The sequence below is a fragment of the Pelophylax lessonae genome (genome assembly GCF_965119305.1).
Source record: "Pelophylax lessonae genome assembly, chromosome: 3".
NCBI classification, from domain to species: Eukaryota; Metazoa; Chordata; class Amphibia; order Anura; family Ranidae; genus Pelophylax; species Pelophylax lessonae.
The window spans coordinates 70,487,820-70,509,501 of NC_138770.1; the positions used below are offsets into that span (position 1 = coordinate 70,487,820).

At 45.3% G+C, this 21,682-nt stretch overlaps 1 protein-coding gene across 1 annotated transcript in view; it reads left to right on the forward strand.

Moving 5' to 3' along the window:
* Positions 1–19,884, forward strand: part of LOC309549333 (fucolectin-5-like) — a 108,619-nt gene extending 88,735 nt beyond the window's left edge. The window contains exon 3 of the mRNA XM_082249532.1: positions 19,684–19,884. Coding sequence (XP_082105658.1) covers positions 19,684–19,834 — 151 coding nt within the window. The 3' untranslated portion in view covers positions 19,835–19,884. The remainder of the gene's footprint in view (positions 1–19,683) is intronic.
* The last annotated feature ends 1,798 nt before the right edge of the window (positions 19,885–21,682 follow it).

The window sequence follows — 21,682 nt, forward strand, 5'->3', positions numbered from 1 at the left end:
CTTCTACCCCTTTTCTGCATCAATATGCTGGCTCCTCCCCCTTGCAGATACTGGTGAGTGGCTGTGTTTAGGCACATGTGCTACAGATCGGCAGTGACACAAATCGCTCTGTTAAGGTCCATAAAAGTCATTTTAAGGGCTGCCATTTGTGTAATCCATGGTATAATATACTTTGTAATATAGAAAGCATATTATAGTGGATTTGTATTGTGCACTGTGCAGCATTGTGACTGGTGTGGTGACTGAGCGTTGCTGCAACAATACTACAAACAGTGACAAAAGCACTTTTAATGTATTATAACTGGTGTGATAGAGAAGTGCCCCCCCCCCCCCCAATACCACATATTGAAGTGGGGTGTTATTTAACAGTATACTTTTCTAAGAGTGTATTTTAGTCCTGCAAAAATTTGGCCTCTTTTGCTGTGTTAACTGTGCTACACACAGTGACAACAGTTACTGGCCAATTATTTGTAGAACTGGTGTGATAAACCTGTGGCCCCCCAATACCACATATTGAAGCGGGGTGGTATCTGAGTATACTTTCATAAGTTTGTTTGTGTCCTGCAACAATATTGCCTCTTTTGCTGTGTTAACTCTGATACACACATGTGCCAAACTCACTAGCCAATTTCTTGAACAACTGGTGTGATAAACCAGTGGCCCCCCCAATACCACATATTGAAGTGGGGTTTTATTTAACAGTATACTTTTCTAAGAGTGTATTTTAGTCTTGCAAAAAATGTGGCCTCTTTTGCTGTGTTAACTGTGCTACACCCAGTGACAATAGTTACTGGCCAATTATTTGTAGAACAGGTGTGATAAACCTGTGGCCCCCCTATACCACAGATTGAAGCGGGGTGTTATATACCTTTTCCAGATATACTGCGATTCTCTAGAGACTTTTGTCACAGGATAATTTAAAAAATAACAGGCAGAGGAAGAGGCAGGTCCTTACGCAGGGGTGGTAGGGGTAGGGCAGGAGAAGTAGGCCGGAGCCAAAGTGTGAAGATTCAGAAGGTGCGTTTGATTACGTCAAAGGATGCACCAGACTTGGTTGAGTGGCTGCACCCTCCTCATCCTCCCTATGTGCACCCTCTTCACTCTCTGCTGTGTGCACCCCCAAAGACACCACCACAAACACAACCACCACCACATACCCTCAGATTGAGTTACTGGAATTATTTTCCGATCCATCACAAGACATTTGCGATGCGCAGCCATTGTTGGCATTGGATCAGGAAGAGGAGGTAGCAACAGCCGCCACTCAGCAGATCAGTCCAAGGAGGTTGGTCCCCACTGTTGCTGCCTACTCCGAGATCTCGAATGTTAGTGGTGGGGAAGGTGATCTGGATGATGACGTGTCTATGGACGTCACATGGGTGCCTACAAGAGAGGAAGAGGAGGGGAGTTCAGATGGAGAGACGGACCAGCAGATAGGGAGGAGAGGCAGGCGGAACTTGCATTGCACAAGAGATACCAAGCAGCCAGCAAATGTATCAGGAGTGAGCCATTAACCATGTACAGTCACATCTGGTGCTCCCAGGATGCCGTCACATGGCTCCGCAGTGTGGGATTTTTTTATGTGTCCGTTGCTGACAACAGTGTTGCCATCTGCAGCCTTTGCAGTCAACCCATAAGTCGCGGTAAGCCCAACACTCACCTGGGGACAACCACCTTAAGAAGGCATCTGAACTCCCATCACTGAGCCCAGTGGGAGTAGCACCGTCAGAACCCACACAGCCACACTCCAGGCTCTCAACGTCCAGCCTCTTCTCCTTCTTCTCTCTCCTCACAATTGTCTTCCACTCCACCTTCCATAATGACGTCGTCAGGTTGTTCTGGAAAAAGGCATGCTTCTGTGGCCCAAATGTTGAAACGGAAAAAAATGATGACGCCGGATAACCCTCTTGCCCAACAAGTGACTGCTGGCTTGTCGGAACTGATAGCCCACCAACTACTGCCATATAAACTGGTGGACTCGGAGGCCTTTTGTAAATTTGTGGCCATTGGAACACCACAATGGAAGGTCCCAGGCAGGAAATATTTCTCACAGAAGGGCACTCCAGAGCTGTATGGCCATGTTCAGTGGCAAGTGAATATATCTCTGGCACACAGTGTTGGTGCCAAGATACATCTGACCACAGGCACATGGTCTAGCAAACACAGGCAGTGAAGGTATATCACTTTTACTGGCTACTGTGTGAACCTTCTGACAGCTATCAAGCATGTAACCCGTGGCACTCGTGTAGATTTGGTTGTACCGCCGTGGATTGCATGCAGGCCTGCCTCTTCTTCTCCTCCTCCTCCTCCTCCTCCTCCATCCTCCATCTCCTCCTCAGCTGACTCCTTATCTGCTGCTACAATCAGTTCCGCTGCGCTTTCCAAGATCCCAAGAACCTATTCCACATGCCAGGTGAGACATTGCCATGCTGTGCTGCGTCTGTTGTGCCTGGAAGCCAAGAGCCACATTGGTCCTGCACTCCTTTCAGCTTTGTGTTCACAGGCAGATCAGTGGCTGACACCGCTGAATTTGACAGTTGGTAAAGTGGTGTGCGACAATGGTGCCAATCTGCTGAGCGCGCTGAAACAGGGCAAAATAACACACGTGCCATGCATGGCACACGTCCTGAACTTGGTCGTGCATCGATTCGTTGCCAAATACCCTGGGGTCCAGGACGTCTTGCGGCAGGCCAGGAAAATCTTGGGCCATTTCCGAAGATCTTACACAGCCATGGCTCGCCTTGCTGACATTCAGCGGCGACACAACCTGCCCGTCAGGCGTCTTATTTGTGACTGCCCAACGCGATCGAACTCAACGTTGCATATGCTTGATAGGCTGCTCCAGCAGAAACGTGCAGTTAACGACTACCTGTACGAACTCTGCGGCAGGACAGGTTCTGGGGAGCTTGGGTTTTTTTCACCTCGCCAGTGGCTGCTCATGTACGATGCATGCAGACTTCTGCGGCCATTCGATGAGATCACCAAACTGGTCAGTCACGGCCAGGGCGCCATCACTGACATCGTACCTTACGCCTTCTTTCTGGAGCGTGCATTGCGTCATGTCATTGATCAAGCCGTTGAGGAGAAGGAGCAGGAAGATGAGGAAGTCGCAATGTTGGATGAATCCCCAGTGGGTGCTACTCCATCTGAGACAAGTCAACAGCAGGAGTCTGAAGAGGAGTCAGAGGAGGATGGTGCCGGGGGGGGGGGAATGAGGAGGAGCAAGAAGAGCATGCTTTAAACCTTTCTGGGATCCCTGGTGTTATCCGTGGATGGGCAAAGAAAAAGAGGACGACATTATCCTGGATGATGAGCTGGAGGCAGGCCACTACACTGCTTCCAGTTTAATGCGAATGGGGGCCTTCATGCTCCAGTGTTTTAAGGGGGACCCCCATATAAAAAGCATAAAGGGCAAGGACCAGTACTAGGTGATAACGTACTTAGACCCCCGGTGCAAACAAAAAATGGCGGAAATGTTACCAGCATCACAGAGGCCGGTCAGAATGCAGCACTTCCAGGCCTTGCTGCGAGAAATGCTGCATTCTGCTTTTGTGTGCGCTGGCAGAGGAATTTCCAGTCACAGAGAGACAGTTGCGGGTAGCAATCCAACAGCGCCTGCAAGAAGAGGGCGTTTTGAAGATGTCTTGGTCACTTCAGATATGAGATCCTTCTTTCAGCCGAACCATCGACAGCTGTACTCCGGATCCAGCATCAGGGAATGCCTAGACCGACAGGTGTCTGACTACATCGGGTTAACGGCCGATGTGGATGCTCTGAGGAGTGATGAACCCCTGGACTACTGGGTGGGCAGGCTTGACCTCTGGCCAGAGCTTGCACAATTTGCAATGGAACTGCTGGCTTGCCCCCTGTCCAGTGTTCTGTTGGAAAGGACGTTCAGCGCAGTAGGGGGGATTGTGACAGATAAGCGTCCTCGCCTAGCTCATGACAGTGGTGACTACCTCAGATTTATTAAAATGAATGAGCCATGGATCTCTGACGAATTCAACACATGTGACCAGTAGACCATGTTTGATTACAATTCCTCATGACAGGCCAAAAACATCCGCCAGACCGCCATCCACCCACAATTCATGGTCCTTGTCTTTGGTAAATACAGCGGCATAAAAGGCATTTCATGTCCATTGAATGCCTAATTTTTGGGGCCTTTCATGGCCGACAATTTTTTTTTCTGTCAATGCCTAATGTACCTTCACCCACAGAATACAACATTCTTAGCTGTTAAGTAAACGCATGTGGGCTAATTTTTGGGGCCTGTACTGGCCGACACTTACTTATTTATCCTGTGAATGCCTAATGTACCTTCAGCCACAGAATACAACGTTCTTAGCTGTCAGGTAAACCCATGTGGGCTAATTTTTGGGGCCTGGAATGGCCGACACTTCTGTATCCTGTGAATGCCTAATGTACCTTCAGCCACAGAAAACAACGTTCTTAGCTGTCGGGTAAACCCATGTGGGCTAATTTTTGGGGCCTGGAATGGCCGACACTTCTGTATCCTGTGAATGCCTAATGTACCTTCAGCCACAGAATACAACGTTCTTAGCTGTCAGGTAAACCCATGTGGGCTAATTTTTGAGGCCTGGAATGGCCGACACTTATTTCTGTATCCTGTGAATGCCTAATGTACTTTCAACCACAGAATACAACATTTTTAGCTGTCAGGTAAACGCATGTGGGCTAATTTTTGGGGCCCGGAATGGGCAACACTTCTGTATCCTGTGAATGCCTAATGTACCTTCAGCCACAGAATACAATGTTCTTAGCTGTCAGGTAAACCCATGTGGGCTAATTTTTGGGGCCTGTACTGGCCGACACTTATTTCTATATCCTGTGAATGCCTAATGTACCTTCAGCCACAGAATACAACATTTTTAGATGTCAGGTAAACGCATGTGGGCTAATTTTTGGGGCCCGGAATGGGCAACATTTCTGTATCCTGTGAATGCCTAATGTACCTTCAGCCACAGAATACAACATTCTTAGCTGTCAGGTAAACGCATGTGGGCTAATTTTTGGGGCCCGGAATGGGCAACACTTCTGTATCCTGTGAATGCCTAATGTACCTTCAGCCACAGAATACAACGTTCTTAGCTGTCAGGTTAACACATGTGGGCTAATTTTTAGGGCCTGTACTTGCTGACACTTACTTCTTTATCATGTGAATGCCTATTTTTTCAGACTGGAATTGAAAATCAATGGGTCTGTAAACTTTCAGTACAGGCTGATTAGAGGTGGGGAAATTGGCAATAGGTGATTGGAGCTCATTGTATTTAGTAGCTGGGGATAGCCCAATACTCACCCCTGTGAGCTGCTGTATCAAGTCTCATCCTGGCTTTGGCTAGACTTGCACATGGAGGACTGTGTAGAGGAGAAGAGCTTCTGGAAGAGGATCCCCCGGTACATCAATCAGTCCAAGTCCTGGCGTCTGGTAGTTCTGAGTAGTGGTTGTCGCTTGGAGTGGAGGGCCGGAGAGCCAGCATCATCTTGGCCTTTTCTACCTAATGACCAGATAAAGTTTGCTGTAAGCTTTTTAGGCTGACTGTCGCCCTGATGCTTCCTCAACATGATAAGGAGGTAGTGGGTGCTGGCGGGTGTATGGGGGAGTCGGGGGTGTATTGTTGCGTGGCTCTGTAGTCTTGGCAAGCGCGATTGTCTCCCTGCAGGCTCCAGACCTCCGGCCTCAAGTTGCCTTCTGCCGCATGCGCTAGCCATGCCCCAATTTTCAGGGTTTTTTTTTTTTTTTACATGTTTTTGTAGTTTTTTTTTCAAACATACTGTCATCAGAATAGTGCAGTTAAGCCTTCCCCTTGAGAAAGTCAAGGTCAGGTGACAAAATGCATCAAGGGCTTGGCCACATGACGTCATCACGCACAAGCAGAATTGGAAGTGAGCCATATACACATGTATCTACTGCTGATGCTTTACCTTAAGGGGGCGATTAATGTACTAAAGAGGCTATAACCCTATGTGCACAGGTTTTGGTGCACTGTAGTTAGATTGTTGGAGGAGGTTTGGTGGCATGCAGTTTAGAGAAGATTGAAACATCTGGGGTAAACAAGAGCAGCAGCCCAATTTAAAGGGCCAGGCACAATTAGTCCTTACTATACAGTGGATCAAACATATAGGAAAACAGATTGTGTGGATGGTGGAGAAGCATTGCACTGGTGATAAAGATTGGCACTAGAGTTGAGCGAACACCTGGATGTCCGAACTTGGAAAAAAAAGTCTGGGTTCGTGACCCAGACTTAACCCGAACTTTACCCCGATCCCGAACCCCATTGAAGTCAATGGAGACCCAAACTTTTTAGCACTAAAATGGCTCTAAAACAAACATGGAAAGGGATAGAGGGCTGCAAATGGCAGCAAAATCATCTTAAGGGCATGGCAAGTGTTCTGCAAACAAATGTGGATAGGGAAATAACTTAAAATAACATAAAAAAACAGAAAAATAAAAAATAATCATCTTAAATGATGTAGGAGGAGGACAAGGCCCATATGGAGTAGGAGGTTGAGGTGGCGGAGGATATGGCGGTGTAGGTGGAAGCAGTGGCGGCAGTGGGGGAGGAGGACGAGGCCCATATGGAGTAGGAGGTTGAGGTGGCGGTGGATGTGGTGGTGTAGGTGGAAGCGGCGGTGGAGGAGGTAGCCAACACTAGTTTTTATTTTTATTTCTTTTTAAATTAGGGTACACCCCGAAAGAGTGAGAAAGATCAAAAATACAACAATGGCTGGGTAAGGCCGGTATACATGTCTATTCTGCACAAGGTGCGGACAAGTCCTGTGGGATCCATGCCTGGTTAATTTTAATGAACGTGAGCTTGTCCACATTGGCTCTGGACAGGCTGCTGCGTTTGTTTGTGATAACGCCCCCAGCCGTGCTAAATACACGTTCAGGTAAGCACCTCCAAGGCGTAAATGGCAAGCTCAGGACATGTGCCCAATTTGGAGACCCAGCAGTTGAAGGGGGCAGACCCGTCATTCAGTACGTGTATAGTACATAAGGGACTGTAAGGAACTGTATATGGTATATGGTAAGGAACGGTGATGGCGGCGGGGGGGGGGGGCTTTTTTCCCCCTTCTGGGTTGAGTCTGGCCTTGGAAAAGGTATGTGTCCCTGGTTGTGGGACAGGCTCTCCTAAAGCTGTCTAAGTTCTGAGGCCTTCTGGTAGGGATGGGGCTGCACTGGTCTTGCCAGGGACCGGGATTCTGAAAAGCCTGTGGTGTATGTGCCCCTGGAGTGGCAGTCCAGAGGTGCCATAATTCACGGTGGATGGCAACACTATGAGTATGGCACCAAGGACACTGCACTTCCTACAAATGTTTTACAGACCTGCCTCTGGGGCCGGGCCTTTTGGTCAGGAGTCAGGACCAGAGGAATTTTTTATTCCTGGCCGAAGGGCCTGCCATAGTATTGCAATGTGGCACTAACCTTGCACTTCTCCACTATCCCTTTCCCCACTTTTATGTGTTGTGTGTCTCACGTTTTGTGTTTTTTATTGTGGCGGTACACTTTATTTTGCACAGCGTGATTAGTAGAGTGTAGGTCCTTGGGCCTGTCCTTGAAAGTCTTGGGAGGGGGTGGATATGGCCTTCTGGCTAGGTTCACCCTCTCTTATGGGGTCTCTCTTCGGGAGAGCCCCACCTAGTACTTGGGGTGGTCTGTTTCAGCAGACCTCCTAAAGAATGGGGCTGCCTGGTTTCGGCCAGGTTAGCCAGTGTAAGTACCCCAGTCCCTGTCAGAAGCCTTGCGCCCCAGGGGGATCAGGGTCAAGGACCATGTGTACACCCTGTGCACTTTTTGTGTTTCACTTTTTTGGTGTGCACTTTTTTATGCACCACCGGGTAATAGTCTGAGTGTGTTCACACACCACGGGCTTAAAAAAAAAAAAAAACAGCTGGTGGTCCTGGTTGTTGTGGCGTGCCGACAAAGCTTTTCAACATTTTGTGCATGCTAACCCTGCCTTATGAGGTGCTGGCGGTGCCCTGGCTGCGTTGGCGACCTCCTCCTCTGCCTTCGCCTTTTGCTTCCAGTGTGCCCCCGCTGTCAGGTGGGAATGCCATCAGCATTGCTTCTCGACCTTTTGGCTAAGATCAAGTGTAGTATCTGTTGTTATCAGTTATCTGGGTGCCGCCCTGCTGTGAACATGGTTCCTCCTCCTCCATCTCCTCCTCCTCCTCATCCTCCACCTTGTCATCCCCCAGAACTGTGCCCTTGCTGGACAATTGTGTGAAAATACAAAGCAAAGAAAAGGGCGCACCAGCCTAGCGCATTATCCTCAGCGAGTTTATTTAGATAAAAATTAAAATCAGCTACTCACAAACAATCGTAAAGTTCAGGCACATCAATTCCATACATCTGCCTCTTGCCAGAAGATCAACGTCCTTTACTAGAAGCAGAGGGCTGACGCGTTTCGAGGCCGTGCCTCTTCCTCAGAGCCTGGAGGCCATGGTCAAGTCCGTAGTTTAAGTATGATATGGAAGACCAGGCCTCCACATGGCCCTTGGGGATGTGGGAGGAGATATCGCCCAAGTGGGCGTGACTACATAGCTGATTACCCAAAACTATTGCAGATCACAATTATAATTACAATTTCAATAAACTAGCCGCTAGCCTTTAGTATAGGTCCCACACCTAATGTTTTGTACAGGCTTACTGAGTTAAGTTTCCCAAATTCTCCAAGGTCTGTTTGTAGAGGAGGTATAGCACGCGTAAATTTGCGTGGAAGGTTCTACACGCCATATTCAACGAGTCACATTATATGCACACATATATTTATATGGTTTTAATATAGATTTTATACAATGTATTATTTTAGTCCAGTATCTATATAAATTTAATATTTTATATATATTTTTTTTTACTCACCACTGTATATATTGTAATTGGATATTGAGCAATTTTCTATCGATTTATTTATATATGTGATTTCATTTTGGCTCAGCAAGTCACATCATTGGTGCACAAGTACCTATTAATTTTGACATTATTATTGTTATTATTAATATTAATATTAATTTTAATTTTAATTTCACGGGTTCAGGTTATTTTATCTGATGTCATGTATGAATATTTCTACTGCTACTACAAGTATGTGTGACCACCATTGTTTCCACTTTTGGTGAGCTCTCCAAATAATTTCCACCAGAGTAGACTCTGTATTGTGTATTTAAATATTAATTTTTCTGTATATGGTCCACCGATCTGCTCCACTTTGGCCCGTATGGTACAGTCTGCATGCATTATGGGCGGAGCATATACTCGCCCTCTCCTTGTGGTTACCGTAGGAACGGCTTGCCGGGGGCGCCGTCTGACTGGATGGCTTCCCCTCCCCTCACCTTCCGGAACCGGAAGTTGCGTTCCACCGCCCGGATAGTGAGTCGTCACTGCCTGGACGGGCGGAAGTGACGTCATGCGGTGGTGCACACGCCAGTTCCGGGACGAGTGGCGTGCGTTCCACCGCTGCTCCGCTGCTATGGTGCAAACTCTTTCTAATATTCGGATAGCCAAGCCAATAGTGGACACCTGACAGTTTTAGTTTATCACAGTAACCCCTAACAGTCCGTAGTGTATTATTATAGTAACTTCACACACTATCTACCTACAAAGAGTGTGTGCATGCACATCTCTTTGGATATGCATAAGCAATGGTCTGATTTCCACTATGCGCTGGCTTGTCCCTGTGTCACTGCATGAGGAGGATGTGATGTTCTGATTGGTTTGGACCGAGACATGCACAGGTCTGTTTCACCACACCAGCTTAAATATAACATTTGGCCTGTATGATATATGTGTAGTAGAGTCTACGATGAGTTGGGAAGTTTTGATTGATTGGACAGCTCACCAGTGGAATAAATGGCTGCTTAGGGCTAGTGAATTGAAATTGTAATTATAATTGTGATCTGCAATAGTTTTGGGTAATCAGCTGTGTAGTCACGCCCACTTGGGCGATATCTCCTCCCACATCCCCAAGGGCCATGTGGAGGCCTGGTCTTCCATATCATACTTAAACTACGGACTTGACCATGGCCTCCAGGCTCTGAGGAAGAGGCACGGCCTCGAAACGCGTCAGCCCTCTGCTTCTAGTAAAGGACGTTGATCTTCTGGCAAGAGGCAGATGTATGGAATTGATGTGCCTGAACTTTACGATTGTTTGTGAGTAGCTGATTTTAATTTTTATCTAAATAAACTCGCTGAGGATAATGCGCTAGGCTGGTGCGCCCTTTTCTTTGCTTTGTATTTTCAGTGTTTGGTCAACCGCCCTGGTCGTAAGGGGCAGCAAAGCCTAGCCATCATGGATGCCTAATATTAGCACGAGTTCCGGGATTGAGGCAGCCTGAGGACCAGGTTCCGAGCGCAGGAAAAAAGGGGGTGCTATATAGCACTTATCTTCTTTTGGAATATACACAAGTGGGATTCCTGCAGCAGAGGAATAGGCACTCTGGTGATTCATTGGATTGGCTGTGTTGTAAAAGGACTCTAAAAGATGGTCCTCTCAATGGAAGAAAGGGAACTCAGGAGGCAATCCCTAGCTAGAGGTTTCAGCAGTAGCATCGATTCCTACGAAAAGCAGCATGCACCTAGTACGGTGAATAAAGAAGCTCCAGCGGTTGTGGACAGAGAAGACACTATGGTGTCCTTATTTTACAAACTCAAACATTCCTTGGAGAAGGAAATGACGCAGTGGTGGGACATCCTACTATTAGAAAAGTATCTTGAGGTTAATAGGATTCCTAGAGGCCTCAGACTTACCAAGACTTGTTTCTGGTTAGACGAGGACCTACAAACCAATTGGCTCAATAAGCTAAGGGAGTGCAATAAAATCCTCCTCGAATCTATTGTGATACAAAGGAAAAGGAATCTGGACAACATCCGTGAGGATTTGAAAAACATACAAGAAGAACTGGCCCCCTTTGTAGATTTGCCATCCTTTAGTAGTTGGGATGGCAAGGTAAATGACCAGATTGTTAATTTCGAAACAGAACTAATTGGTCGTAAATCAGGAAAATTCGAGAGGGACAGACTTGATTACCAGGAGGGGAGAGAGTTAAACTGGAAAAGGGATTCATTTATTAATAGGGCCCCTGATAATGATCTCAGAGCAGGTGATAATGTGAATCACTTTAGGCCCAATAGATCCCAGAGGAAAAAGAAAAAGAACAAACGCCACTACCAACGGCATAATAATGTCTATAATAGGGGATACGGTAACCCTAACGATATTAGAGAAGTTGGTAGCGTCGGGTCCAGTAATCAGGCCCCCCTAAGGAGCAATATAGAGAATACATCAGATGTAGCCCCTTGTGAGGATAGAGGTGTTTCTGATCATATGATCACAGAACCTCCCCCCGCTGGTTTGGAGGTCAATAGGGTAGACACCAGTGATAGACCCGGGCCCATACGCCAGTCTGGCCACTTACCAGCTGGGGATCAGCAGCCAGATTCCCGTTTTTTAGGGAGAGGAGCTGTGGGGGGATTCACGCCCACGGCAGCAAAATATCAAAACTCGCTCCCTTTAAGACAGTCAGTAAGAAAGATGGAACAAAGGGAAAGAGAAAGAGAGGTACGAGGGGAGGAAAGAAGGCCCAGGGGAGGAAGAAGGTGATGGCTGGCAGGTCAACTATAAAGATCTTTAACTTGTCTGCTTCGGTCTTTTCCGAGACTGAACTAGACCTGTTACGAAAGGGGCTGAATTTTGCGCCAGACAGCCAGCCTAACCTCTTCAACCTCTTTGTAGACTTGAACAGGTACATCCGTGGACTAACAGTCCAAAGATATTATGCTATGAAAAAGGACATGGTGGAACCCTGTAGCAATGAAATGGCTAGAGTACCAACTCGGTCCCCTAAGAATTGTGTGACAGACGATGAAGCTCTCACTATTCTAGAAGACCTATTTCAGGAAGGGGGGTGTGAGGATTTTACGATGGAGCTTCCCGTATCTGAAGATGGTGAGGACATCATCCACACTAATTTTAGGCCTAAGTCAACGTTTTTTCCCCATTGGGCTAAGGGCAATTTCATTCCCGTCTTCTATGAGGTAGTCCTTGGGGAACTTAGACAATTATGCACCAGAAGGGACCACAGTAGGTCCAATCTCAGGCGTAATATCCTGACCCAGGAGGGTCCTACTGTGGGGGATGTGATTAAAGAACTGAAGGGCAGGGATGATGTCATTATTAGACAAGCTGATAAGGGGGGCAGCCTGGTAATACAGGATAGGTCTGCATACCTAGCAGAAGCCTTCAGGCTATTGGGCGATGAAGCAACGTATGAAAAGCTCCGGAAGGATCCTTTGAGCGACTACAAAAGGTTGCTCAAGGTCCTTCTCGATGATGCACTGTCCAAAGGCATCATCACGAAGAGTGAATATCACTTCCTGTATGTCCAGCATCCCAGAACCCCTCACTTTTACCATATCCCCAAGATACATAAGAATGAGACCAATCCCCCCGGTAGACCGATCATAGCTGGCATTGATAGCTTGACAAGCAACTTGGGTAGTTACATCGATTCCTTCCTGCAAGATCTAGTGATGGCACTACCGTCATACGTTAGAGATTCAGGACACATGCTCGATATCCTGGCACCTATACAATGGGTGCAACACTATAAATGGGTATCATTGGATGTATCATCTTTGTACACGTCTATTAGACATGATTTTGGCCTTGCAGCAGTTGAGCATTATTTAAAAACTAGTAACCTACACCCCTTCCAAGCGAAGTTTGTGGTTGACTGTATAGAATACACGTTGAATCACAATTACTTTGTATACTTGGATGAATATTACAGGCAAACTAGAGGCACAGCCATGGGAGCTCGATTTGCCCCAAGCTATGCCAATCTATTCATGGGGTACTGGGAGGACCAGTATATCTGGAATAATAATCCCTATAGAGCCCATCTGGCCTTATATTCCAGATATATTGATGACATATTGATCATCTCGGACGGTACTAGTGAGGAGTTGGACGGGTTCATCTCACATTGCAGTAGCAATCCCTTTGAGATATCCTTTACCCACGTTGTAAGTGATAACCATCTGGTGTTCCTGGACCTTGAACTGCGAGCTACTCAGGACGGGGGCATAATTTCTAAAACACACTTCAAACCGAGTGGAGGGAACTCCTACCTCCACGCGGAGAGTAATCATCACCCGAGGTGGATTAGAAATGTCCCATTTGGCCAATTCTGCAGACTACAAAGAACTTGTACTTTGGTCGCAGATTATGAAGAGCAGGGCCAGGTACTGAAAAGTAGATTCCTAGAAAAGGGCTACCAGGTTAGTCTTATTGACGAAGCCTACAACAAATATTTACAAAACTATGGGGGAGAGGGTACCAATGATGGTGGTATCCAAGCCAGGAACGCATGCTTGGGTGCCAAGCCCAAGAAATTGCCTGCTAAGTCATCTGGAACAAGGATCACCAGGTTTAGCACTATGTATAACAACAAAGCCTTTAGCATACAGCGTACTCTGAAACGTAATTGGAACATCTTGAAACAAGATCCAGTCTTAGGTTCCCTCCTCCCCCCGGCCCCAGAGGAGCGTGGCGGTATTACCCCGAGTAACCCGTGGTTCACTGTGTTCGACCAAAAGGGCAGTTTTAGGTGCGGAGTGAGAAATTGTGGAACCTGTTCATACATGTGGCATAGAAAGAGTGAGGTCCTCGGGTTGGATGGCCGCAGTAGGAGTATCAAACAGTTTATTAATTGCGGCACCAACTATGTAGTCTACGGTATAGTCTGCCCGTGTAACCTACTCTATGTAGGCCGTACTATACGGCCCCTTAGAGTAAGGTTTGGTGAACATAAGTGCAGCATACTGAACAGGAAAACGAAGGCAGGAACGAAGGACCGCAATAGCTATTCGATACCTCGCCACTTTGAGCATCGTGATGGGGATCCAACGGGCCTACGGGTCTTTGGCATTGAGCTAATAGCTAAGGACCCCGATGAGGGGGCTAGGTTTCAGAAGTTGTGCAGAAGGGAGTCATACTGGATCTTCACCCTAGGGTCTATGTCCCCTGGGGGATTGAATGAAGATCTCGAAATCCAGGGCGTACTGTAGTTCCTTACAGCGCATTCCTTTCCCTCCTTTCTGTATGTGTTCCTGTCCCCCCGGCACCTGTTCTAGTTACCACTGCCCCTTTTCTATGGCTCCATCCTAGTATCGCACCACTCTCATTTTCTTTTTAGGGTCCACACGCATATGCTGGTGTGCACAGGTTTAGGCTGGCGTATGTGTATGTGCGCGCCCCCCCCTCTCCCTCTCTCCATATATGTGTGTGTGTGTGTATGTGTGCACAGCAATATGCACGTACATACACACACTGATTGATATCCCATCTTCTTTTCCCCCCTCAATTTATTTGAAGTGTATAGCCTTTAGTATAGGTCCCACACCTAATGTTTTGTACAGGCTTACTGAGTTAAGTTTCCCAAATTCTCCAAGGTCTGTTTGTAGAGGAGGTATAGCACGCGTAAATTTGCGTGGAAGGTTCTACACGCCATATTCAACGAGTCACATTATATGCACACATATATTTATATGGTTTTAATATAGATTTTATACAATGTATTATTTTAGTCCAGTATCTATATAAATTTAATATTTTATATATATTTTTTTTACTCACCACTGTATATATTGTAATTGGATATTGAGCAATTTTCTATCAATTTATTTATATATGTGATTTCATTTTGGCTCAGCAAGTCACATCATTGGTGCACAAGTACCTATTAATTTTGATATTATTATTGTTATTATTAATATTAATATTAATTTTAATTTTAATTTCACGGGTTCAGGTTATTTTATCTGATGTCATGTATGAATATTTCTACTGCTACTACAAGTATGTGTGACCACCATTGTTTCCACTTTTGGTGAGCTCTCCAAATAATTTCCACCAGAGTAGACTCTGTATTGTGTATTTAAATATGAATTTTTCTGTATATGGTCCACCGATCTGCTCCACTTTGGCCCGTATGGTACAGTCTGCATGCATTATGGGCGGAGCATATACTCGCCCTCTCCTTGTGGTTACCGTAGGAACGGCTTGCCGGGGGCGCCGTCTGACTGGATGGCTTCCCCTCACCTTCCGGAACCGGAAGTTGCGTTCCACCGCCCGGATAGTGAGACGGGCGGAAGTCGTCACTGCCTGGACGGCGGAAGTGACGTCATGCGGTGGTGCGCACGCCAGTTCCGGGACGAGCGGCGTGCGTTCCACCGCTGCTCCGCTGCTATGGTGCAAACTCTTTCTAATATTCGGATAGCCAAGCCAATAGTGGACACCACTAGACCACCAGGTAATGTGCCTAGTATGAATATCTTCCCCGATCACACCTGACAGTTTTAGTTTATCACAGTAACCCCTAACAGTCCGTAGTGTATTATTATAGTAACTTCACACACTATCTACCTACAAAGAGTGTGTGCATGCACATCTCTTTGGATATGCATAAGCAATGGTCTGATTTCCACTATGCGCTGGCTTGTCCCTGTGTCACTGCATGAGGAGGATGTGATGTTCTGATTGGTTTGGACCGAGACATGCACAGGTCTGTTTCACCACACCAGCTTAAATATAACATTTGGCCTGTATGATATATGTGTAGTAGAGTCTACGATGAGTTGGGAAGTTTTGATTGATTGGACAGCTCACCAGTGGAATAAATGGCTGCTTAGGGCTAGTGAATTGAAATTGTAATTATAATTGTGATCTGCAATAGTTTTGGGTAATCAGCTGTGTAGTCACGCCCACTTGGGCGATATCTCCTCCCACATCCCCAAGGGCCATGTGGAGGCCTGGTCTTCCATATCATACTTAAACTACGGACTTGACCATGGCCTCCAGGCTCTGAGGAAGAGGCACGGCCTCGAAACGCGTCAGCCCTCTGCTTCTAGTAAAGGACGTTGATCTTCTGGCAAGAGGCAGATGTATGGAATTGATGTGCCTGAACTTTACGATTGTTTGTGAGTAGCTGATTTTAATTTTTATCTAAATAAACTCGCTGAGGATAATGCGCTAGGCTGGTGCGCCCTTTTCTTTGCTTTGTATTTTCAGTGTTTGGTCGACCGCCCTGGTCGTAAGGGGCAGCAAAGCCTAGCCATCATGGATGCCTAATATTAGCACGAGTTCCGGGATTGAGGCAGTCTGAGGACCAGGTTCCGAGCGCAGGAAAAAAGGGGGTGCTATATAGCACTTATCTTCTTTTGGAATATGGACAATTGTGTCCCTGGCGTTTGTAGGTGCAGGAACCCACCCTCGGAGCCACTTGTGAAGGACTGCCCTGAAAGCCTAGGAAATGATCACTGCTCCGGATGCGGAGGCGGTAGAGGATGAGGATGAGGAAGCGGAGTAGGAGGAGTTAGCAACAGGAGGCAAACTGAAGCACCCTGCAATTCTCGGTGGTGGAAGGAGATGCGCCAAACAAATTTAAAGGGTGTATCTCACAGTAACATAATCAACAAACGCTGTAAAATTATTAATTCTCCCCTAAATGGGTGTTTATTGAATAGCAGAATAGAACAACAGTATCCAAAGGGTGTATCTCACATGTACAGATACAGACTAAGCCACAATGTAATATCCTTCTGTCCCCTAAATGGGTGTTTATTGAATAGCAGAATAGAATAACAGTATCCAAAGGGTGTATCTCACAGTAACATATGCAGACTAGGCCGCAATTTTATATTTTTTCCCTATATGGGTGTTTATTGAATAGCGGAATAGAACAACAGTATATGAAGGGTGTATCTCACACGTACAGATGCAGACTAGGCCGCAATTTAATATCCTTCTTTCCCCTACATGGGTGTTTATTGAATAGCAGAATAGAACAACAGTATCTAAAAGGGTGTATCTCACATGTACAAATGCAGATTAGGCCGCAATTAACTTTTTATCCCCTAAATGGGTTTTTATTGCAAAGCGGAATACAACAGTATGCAATGGGTGTATCTCACTGTACCATATGCAGACTAGGCCACAATTAACTTTTTTTTCCCCTAAATGGGTTTTTATTGCAATGCGCAATACAAAAGTATGCAATGGGTGTATCTCACTGTACCATATGCAGACTAGGCCGCAATTAACTTTTTTTTCCCATAAATGGGTTTTTATTGCAAAGCGGAATACAACAGTATGCAATGGGTGTATCTCACTGTAACATATGCAGACTAGCCCACAATTAACTTTTTATCCCCTAAATGGGTTTTTATTGCAATGTGGAATACAACAGTATGCAATGGATGTATCTCACTGTACCATATGCAGACTAGGCCGCAATTAACTTTGTTTCCCCTTAAATGGGTTTTTATTGCAATGCGCAATACAACAGTATGCAATGGGTGTATTTCACTGTACCATATGCAGAATAGGCTGCAATTAACTTTTTTTCCCCCTAAATGGGTTTTTATTGCAAAGCAGAATACAACAGTATGCAATGGGTGTATCTCACTGTAACATATGCAGACTAGGCTGCAATTAACTTTTATCCCCTAAATGGGTTTGTATTTCAAAGCGGAATACAACAGTATGCAATGGGTGTATCTCACTGTACCATATGCAGACTAGGCTGCAATTTTTTTTTTGTCCCCTAAATGTTTTTTTTTTTTGCAAAGCGGAATACAACAACAGTATGCAATGGGTGTATCGCACTGTAACGTATGAATGAAAATCTGAAAATAATTGTCCCTTAATTGGTGCTTGTTGAATAGCAGATTTGAAATGCAGTGTCTAAACACTGTAAGTCACAGTAAAATATGAAGGAAAAAAGTTTTTCTCTTTTTTAAATGCAGATTAAGCAGACACATATGCACTTAGCTTACATGAAATGGCCGCTACACACCGCACGCCTAACAGGTTGGATACTGTTGTTGTTCTATTCCACTATTGAATAAAAAAAAACCCATTTGAATGAAAAACTGAAAAATATTTTTTTCCCCTATATAGTGAAAAATAATTATTTCCCCCTTACATTGGTGCTTTTTGAAGAGCAGGTTAGAAAATCAGTGTTTGTCTAAACAATGTATGTCAAAGTAAAATATGAAGGAAAAAAGTTTTTTTCTTTTTTAAATGCAGATTAAGCAGACACATTGTCAGGTCACCTGTGGCCAGGTGACAACTGCAACCTGTTGGAGGCAGGGGTGCAGCGCAAGGTAGTGAACCCTATAGCAGACTGCTGCGGATGGACCGGAACGTGAACCCAAGATTCCCCAGGGCACGGAGTCTAAGACCCAGCAGGTGTTCACCAGGGCCTCTAGTGGTGAGGATGGACTTCGCTGCAGCTGGGCCCAGGTCGCGGCCCCTGGGGTCCCCCGAGTCACGCTCCATAGGGAGAGAAGGGAAGCAGCCACTCAGGACACACAGAATGGTGAAGGGTAAGCCGAGGTCGGGGTAACAGGCAGACAAGGGTAGTCAATGGACAGGCCAAAGGTCAGGGTAACAGGCAAACAGGAATAGTCAGAGACAAGCCAAAGTCAGTACACAGAGGAGTAGTTTCAAGCACACAGCAAACAGGAAACAGGAACTAATACTGTTGAACAGCAAGGCAGGCCTGCAGTGCGCTGGTTAATATAGGCTTCCTGTGATGACCTGGGTGGGGCAGGAACAGGAAGGAGAGGTGATAAAAAGGAACCAGAAGTGCAGTCTGACCTCTAATACAGACATGATGGGACAGGTAAGCTTTGCCAAACTATTGCAAGTCCATGACACACATATGCACTGAGCTTGCATTAAATGTGCAGCACCGCACACCGCCTACCTAACAGACTGATAAAAGAAGAAGAAAAATCCCACAAAGTAGACCCTTCATCAATCATCTTGTGCAGTGGAACAGATCCTTGATAATCTCAATAATAACTCCCAAAAAATGGGCTGACAGATGAATTGAGTATGAAGTGGAGGGGATAGGGGCTGATGCCTTATTTGTTTAAAATGTTGATGTGCATGTTTAAAGTAGAAGTCTGTCCATACATACAGTATATACTGTACTGTATATATAGGATTCATACAAACATACTACCTGGACCAAGTGCCTGGGAGCTCTCAAAAATCACAACACAGTCAGCTTGTTGAGGCACGATGAAAACACATAAAAAAAGTCCCAAGGGTAGCTTCTGCAAAGGTAAATGTCCTGGTGCTCACCCACAAAGAAATATCTATACAAATCCAAAACAAGTAAACCTGTTTTGGATAGGTATATGTTTTGTTTTATGTATGCATTTTTTTTCCAGAGACCTTCTGACCCATCCAATGATGTCAAGGGCCCTTATACTTCTTCTTTAGCAGCAGCAGAAGGTGGTCTTTAATGCTCTGAGTCTAGGCTGCATGATGATGCTGCCCCACGGGGTGTGTCCATGGCAGTCTTGACTCAATGGGGTGGAATAATGATGATGACTATCACTTAACCTAAAAAAGTGAGAAAATTCAGTGGTCATAAAGAAGTACTGTGGGGAAAAGCTCCAAATTTTGAGATCTTTGCAGATTTGAGATATTTGAAGCTTTGCAGGAAAACCTGCTTTTCTATTTTATCTTTGATTGAACTGTTCTTTACATATTATCTTGCATCTTTTTAACATAAATAAATACAGGTATAACTATTGGTATTACTGTGACTTTTATCATTGATAATAAGAATTTAATTTCACAGGTGTGCGCTGATTACCTCTATCCCAGCTGGAGCAACACAGAACTACTACTGTCATGGCATGGAAGGCAGATACGTCAATATAATTATACGTGGAAAGACAGAATATCTTCAATTATGTGAAGTTCAAGTCTGGACCTCTGACAGTGATTGAAAGGACCACTTAAAATGAGCAACAGTTTAATACAATAATTAAACTAATAATGTATTGCCTTGTGTGTAAGTAATCTGAATAATCAAATACTGCTTAATAATCAATGTTCAGCATTGTGTGTTGTCAAATGTGTTGTCAGAATTCTCCGTGTTCCGGTATACAGAGGAAACATGGTATGTGTGTTGGATTTAACTGCAGGAGGTATGTTAACAAGGAAGTGCATCAAAAATGTATAGGGATCAGATCTGTATAAGTGATATTTTAATTAGCGGTGTTTGATTTTAAACAGGGAGGCAGGGGAAACTAGTATTCCAGATCCCAACCTTATTGCTTTCATTACCAATGACCAGAGAGAGCCATAACATAGAGCAGTGGTCTCCAAACTTGCAGTCCGGATGTGGCACTTTGCTTGCCTTTATCGGGCCCTTGGGTCACTATTCCTCCCACTGATACGAGCCACTATTCCTCCCAGTGTCAACATAGTTGATGCACCATTGATGTACCACTAGTAGGACACCAATTATTTGGCACTATTCCTCCCACTGACACCAATGATGGGGCACTATTCCTCCCACTGACACCAATTATGGGGCACTATTTCTCCCACTGACACCAATGATGGGGCACTCTTCCCCCACTGACACCAATGATGGGGCACTATTCCTCCCACTGATACCAATGATGGGGCACTATTCCTTCTACTATCAACAAGGCTGAGGCACGATTCCTTCCACTAACACCAGTAGTGGGGCAGTATTCCTCCCACTGACACTATGATGGGGCACTAGTTCTCCCACTGACACCAATTATGGGGCACTATTTCTCCCACTGACACCAATGATGGGGCACTCTTCCTCCCACTGACACCAATGATGGGGCACTCTTCCTCCCACTGACACCAATGATGGGGCACTCTTCCTCCCACTGACACCAATGATGGGGCACTATTCCTTCTACTATCAACAAGGCTGAGGCACGATTCCTTCCACTAACACCAGTAGTGGGGCAGTATTTCTCCCACTGACACTATGATGGGGCACTATTCCTCCCACTGACAATGATGGGGCACTAATACTCCCAGCAATACCAATGGTGGGGCATTATTCCTCCTCCTACTAACCACATGCCCTTTGTATTTTCTTTCTTTTTTACTCCTACTGACCACAAAGCCAGAGGAATTGTTTACTCCCACTGACACTGGGCCATTTTATACTTCTACTTGCCACAGTCCGGCCCCCCTAAAGTCTGAAGGACCGTAAGCAGACCCTTGACATAGAGGAATGATGATCAAATGTGGGGATAACAAAGAGAGGGAATCTGATGTATTTTCTTATGAAAATTATGAAGCTTTGTGAAATATAAGTTGTGTAGAGCTTGAAGAAGAATACACTGGGTTAGGAAATAGATTGCACTTTAATCATCCTGGTATTTTTAACCATCATTTAACCATTTTGTGACCAGAGTTCATTGTTGTCTAAATTCCCAGGGCTGAGTTTGCTCTGTCAGCATGATTTGGTTAACTTAGCAATAACTCTTTGACTAATTTGCACACATAAATATTGTTTTTTTTTTTTCTTTGTAAAGAACTGTAAGCTATTTGTTTACTACAATGTTTAATTAAAAAAAATCCTTGCTGCAAATGAAGTTTTTAAAATGTTGTTTCTATTATTCAATATTTTTAATAGTTTAACTTTATGTGACAGTTAGACTTTTAAATTAGATGACACTGCAGATGAACAGTGCAGCTTGATGCTAGCAGTAATTATGACCAACCACCTGTGCTCAGTGTCATACACTCATTTTCAAAGACTGCAGCAACACAATACCCGAATACCAGATATACAAACC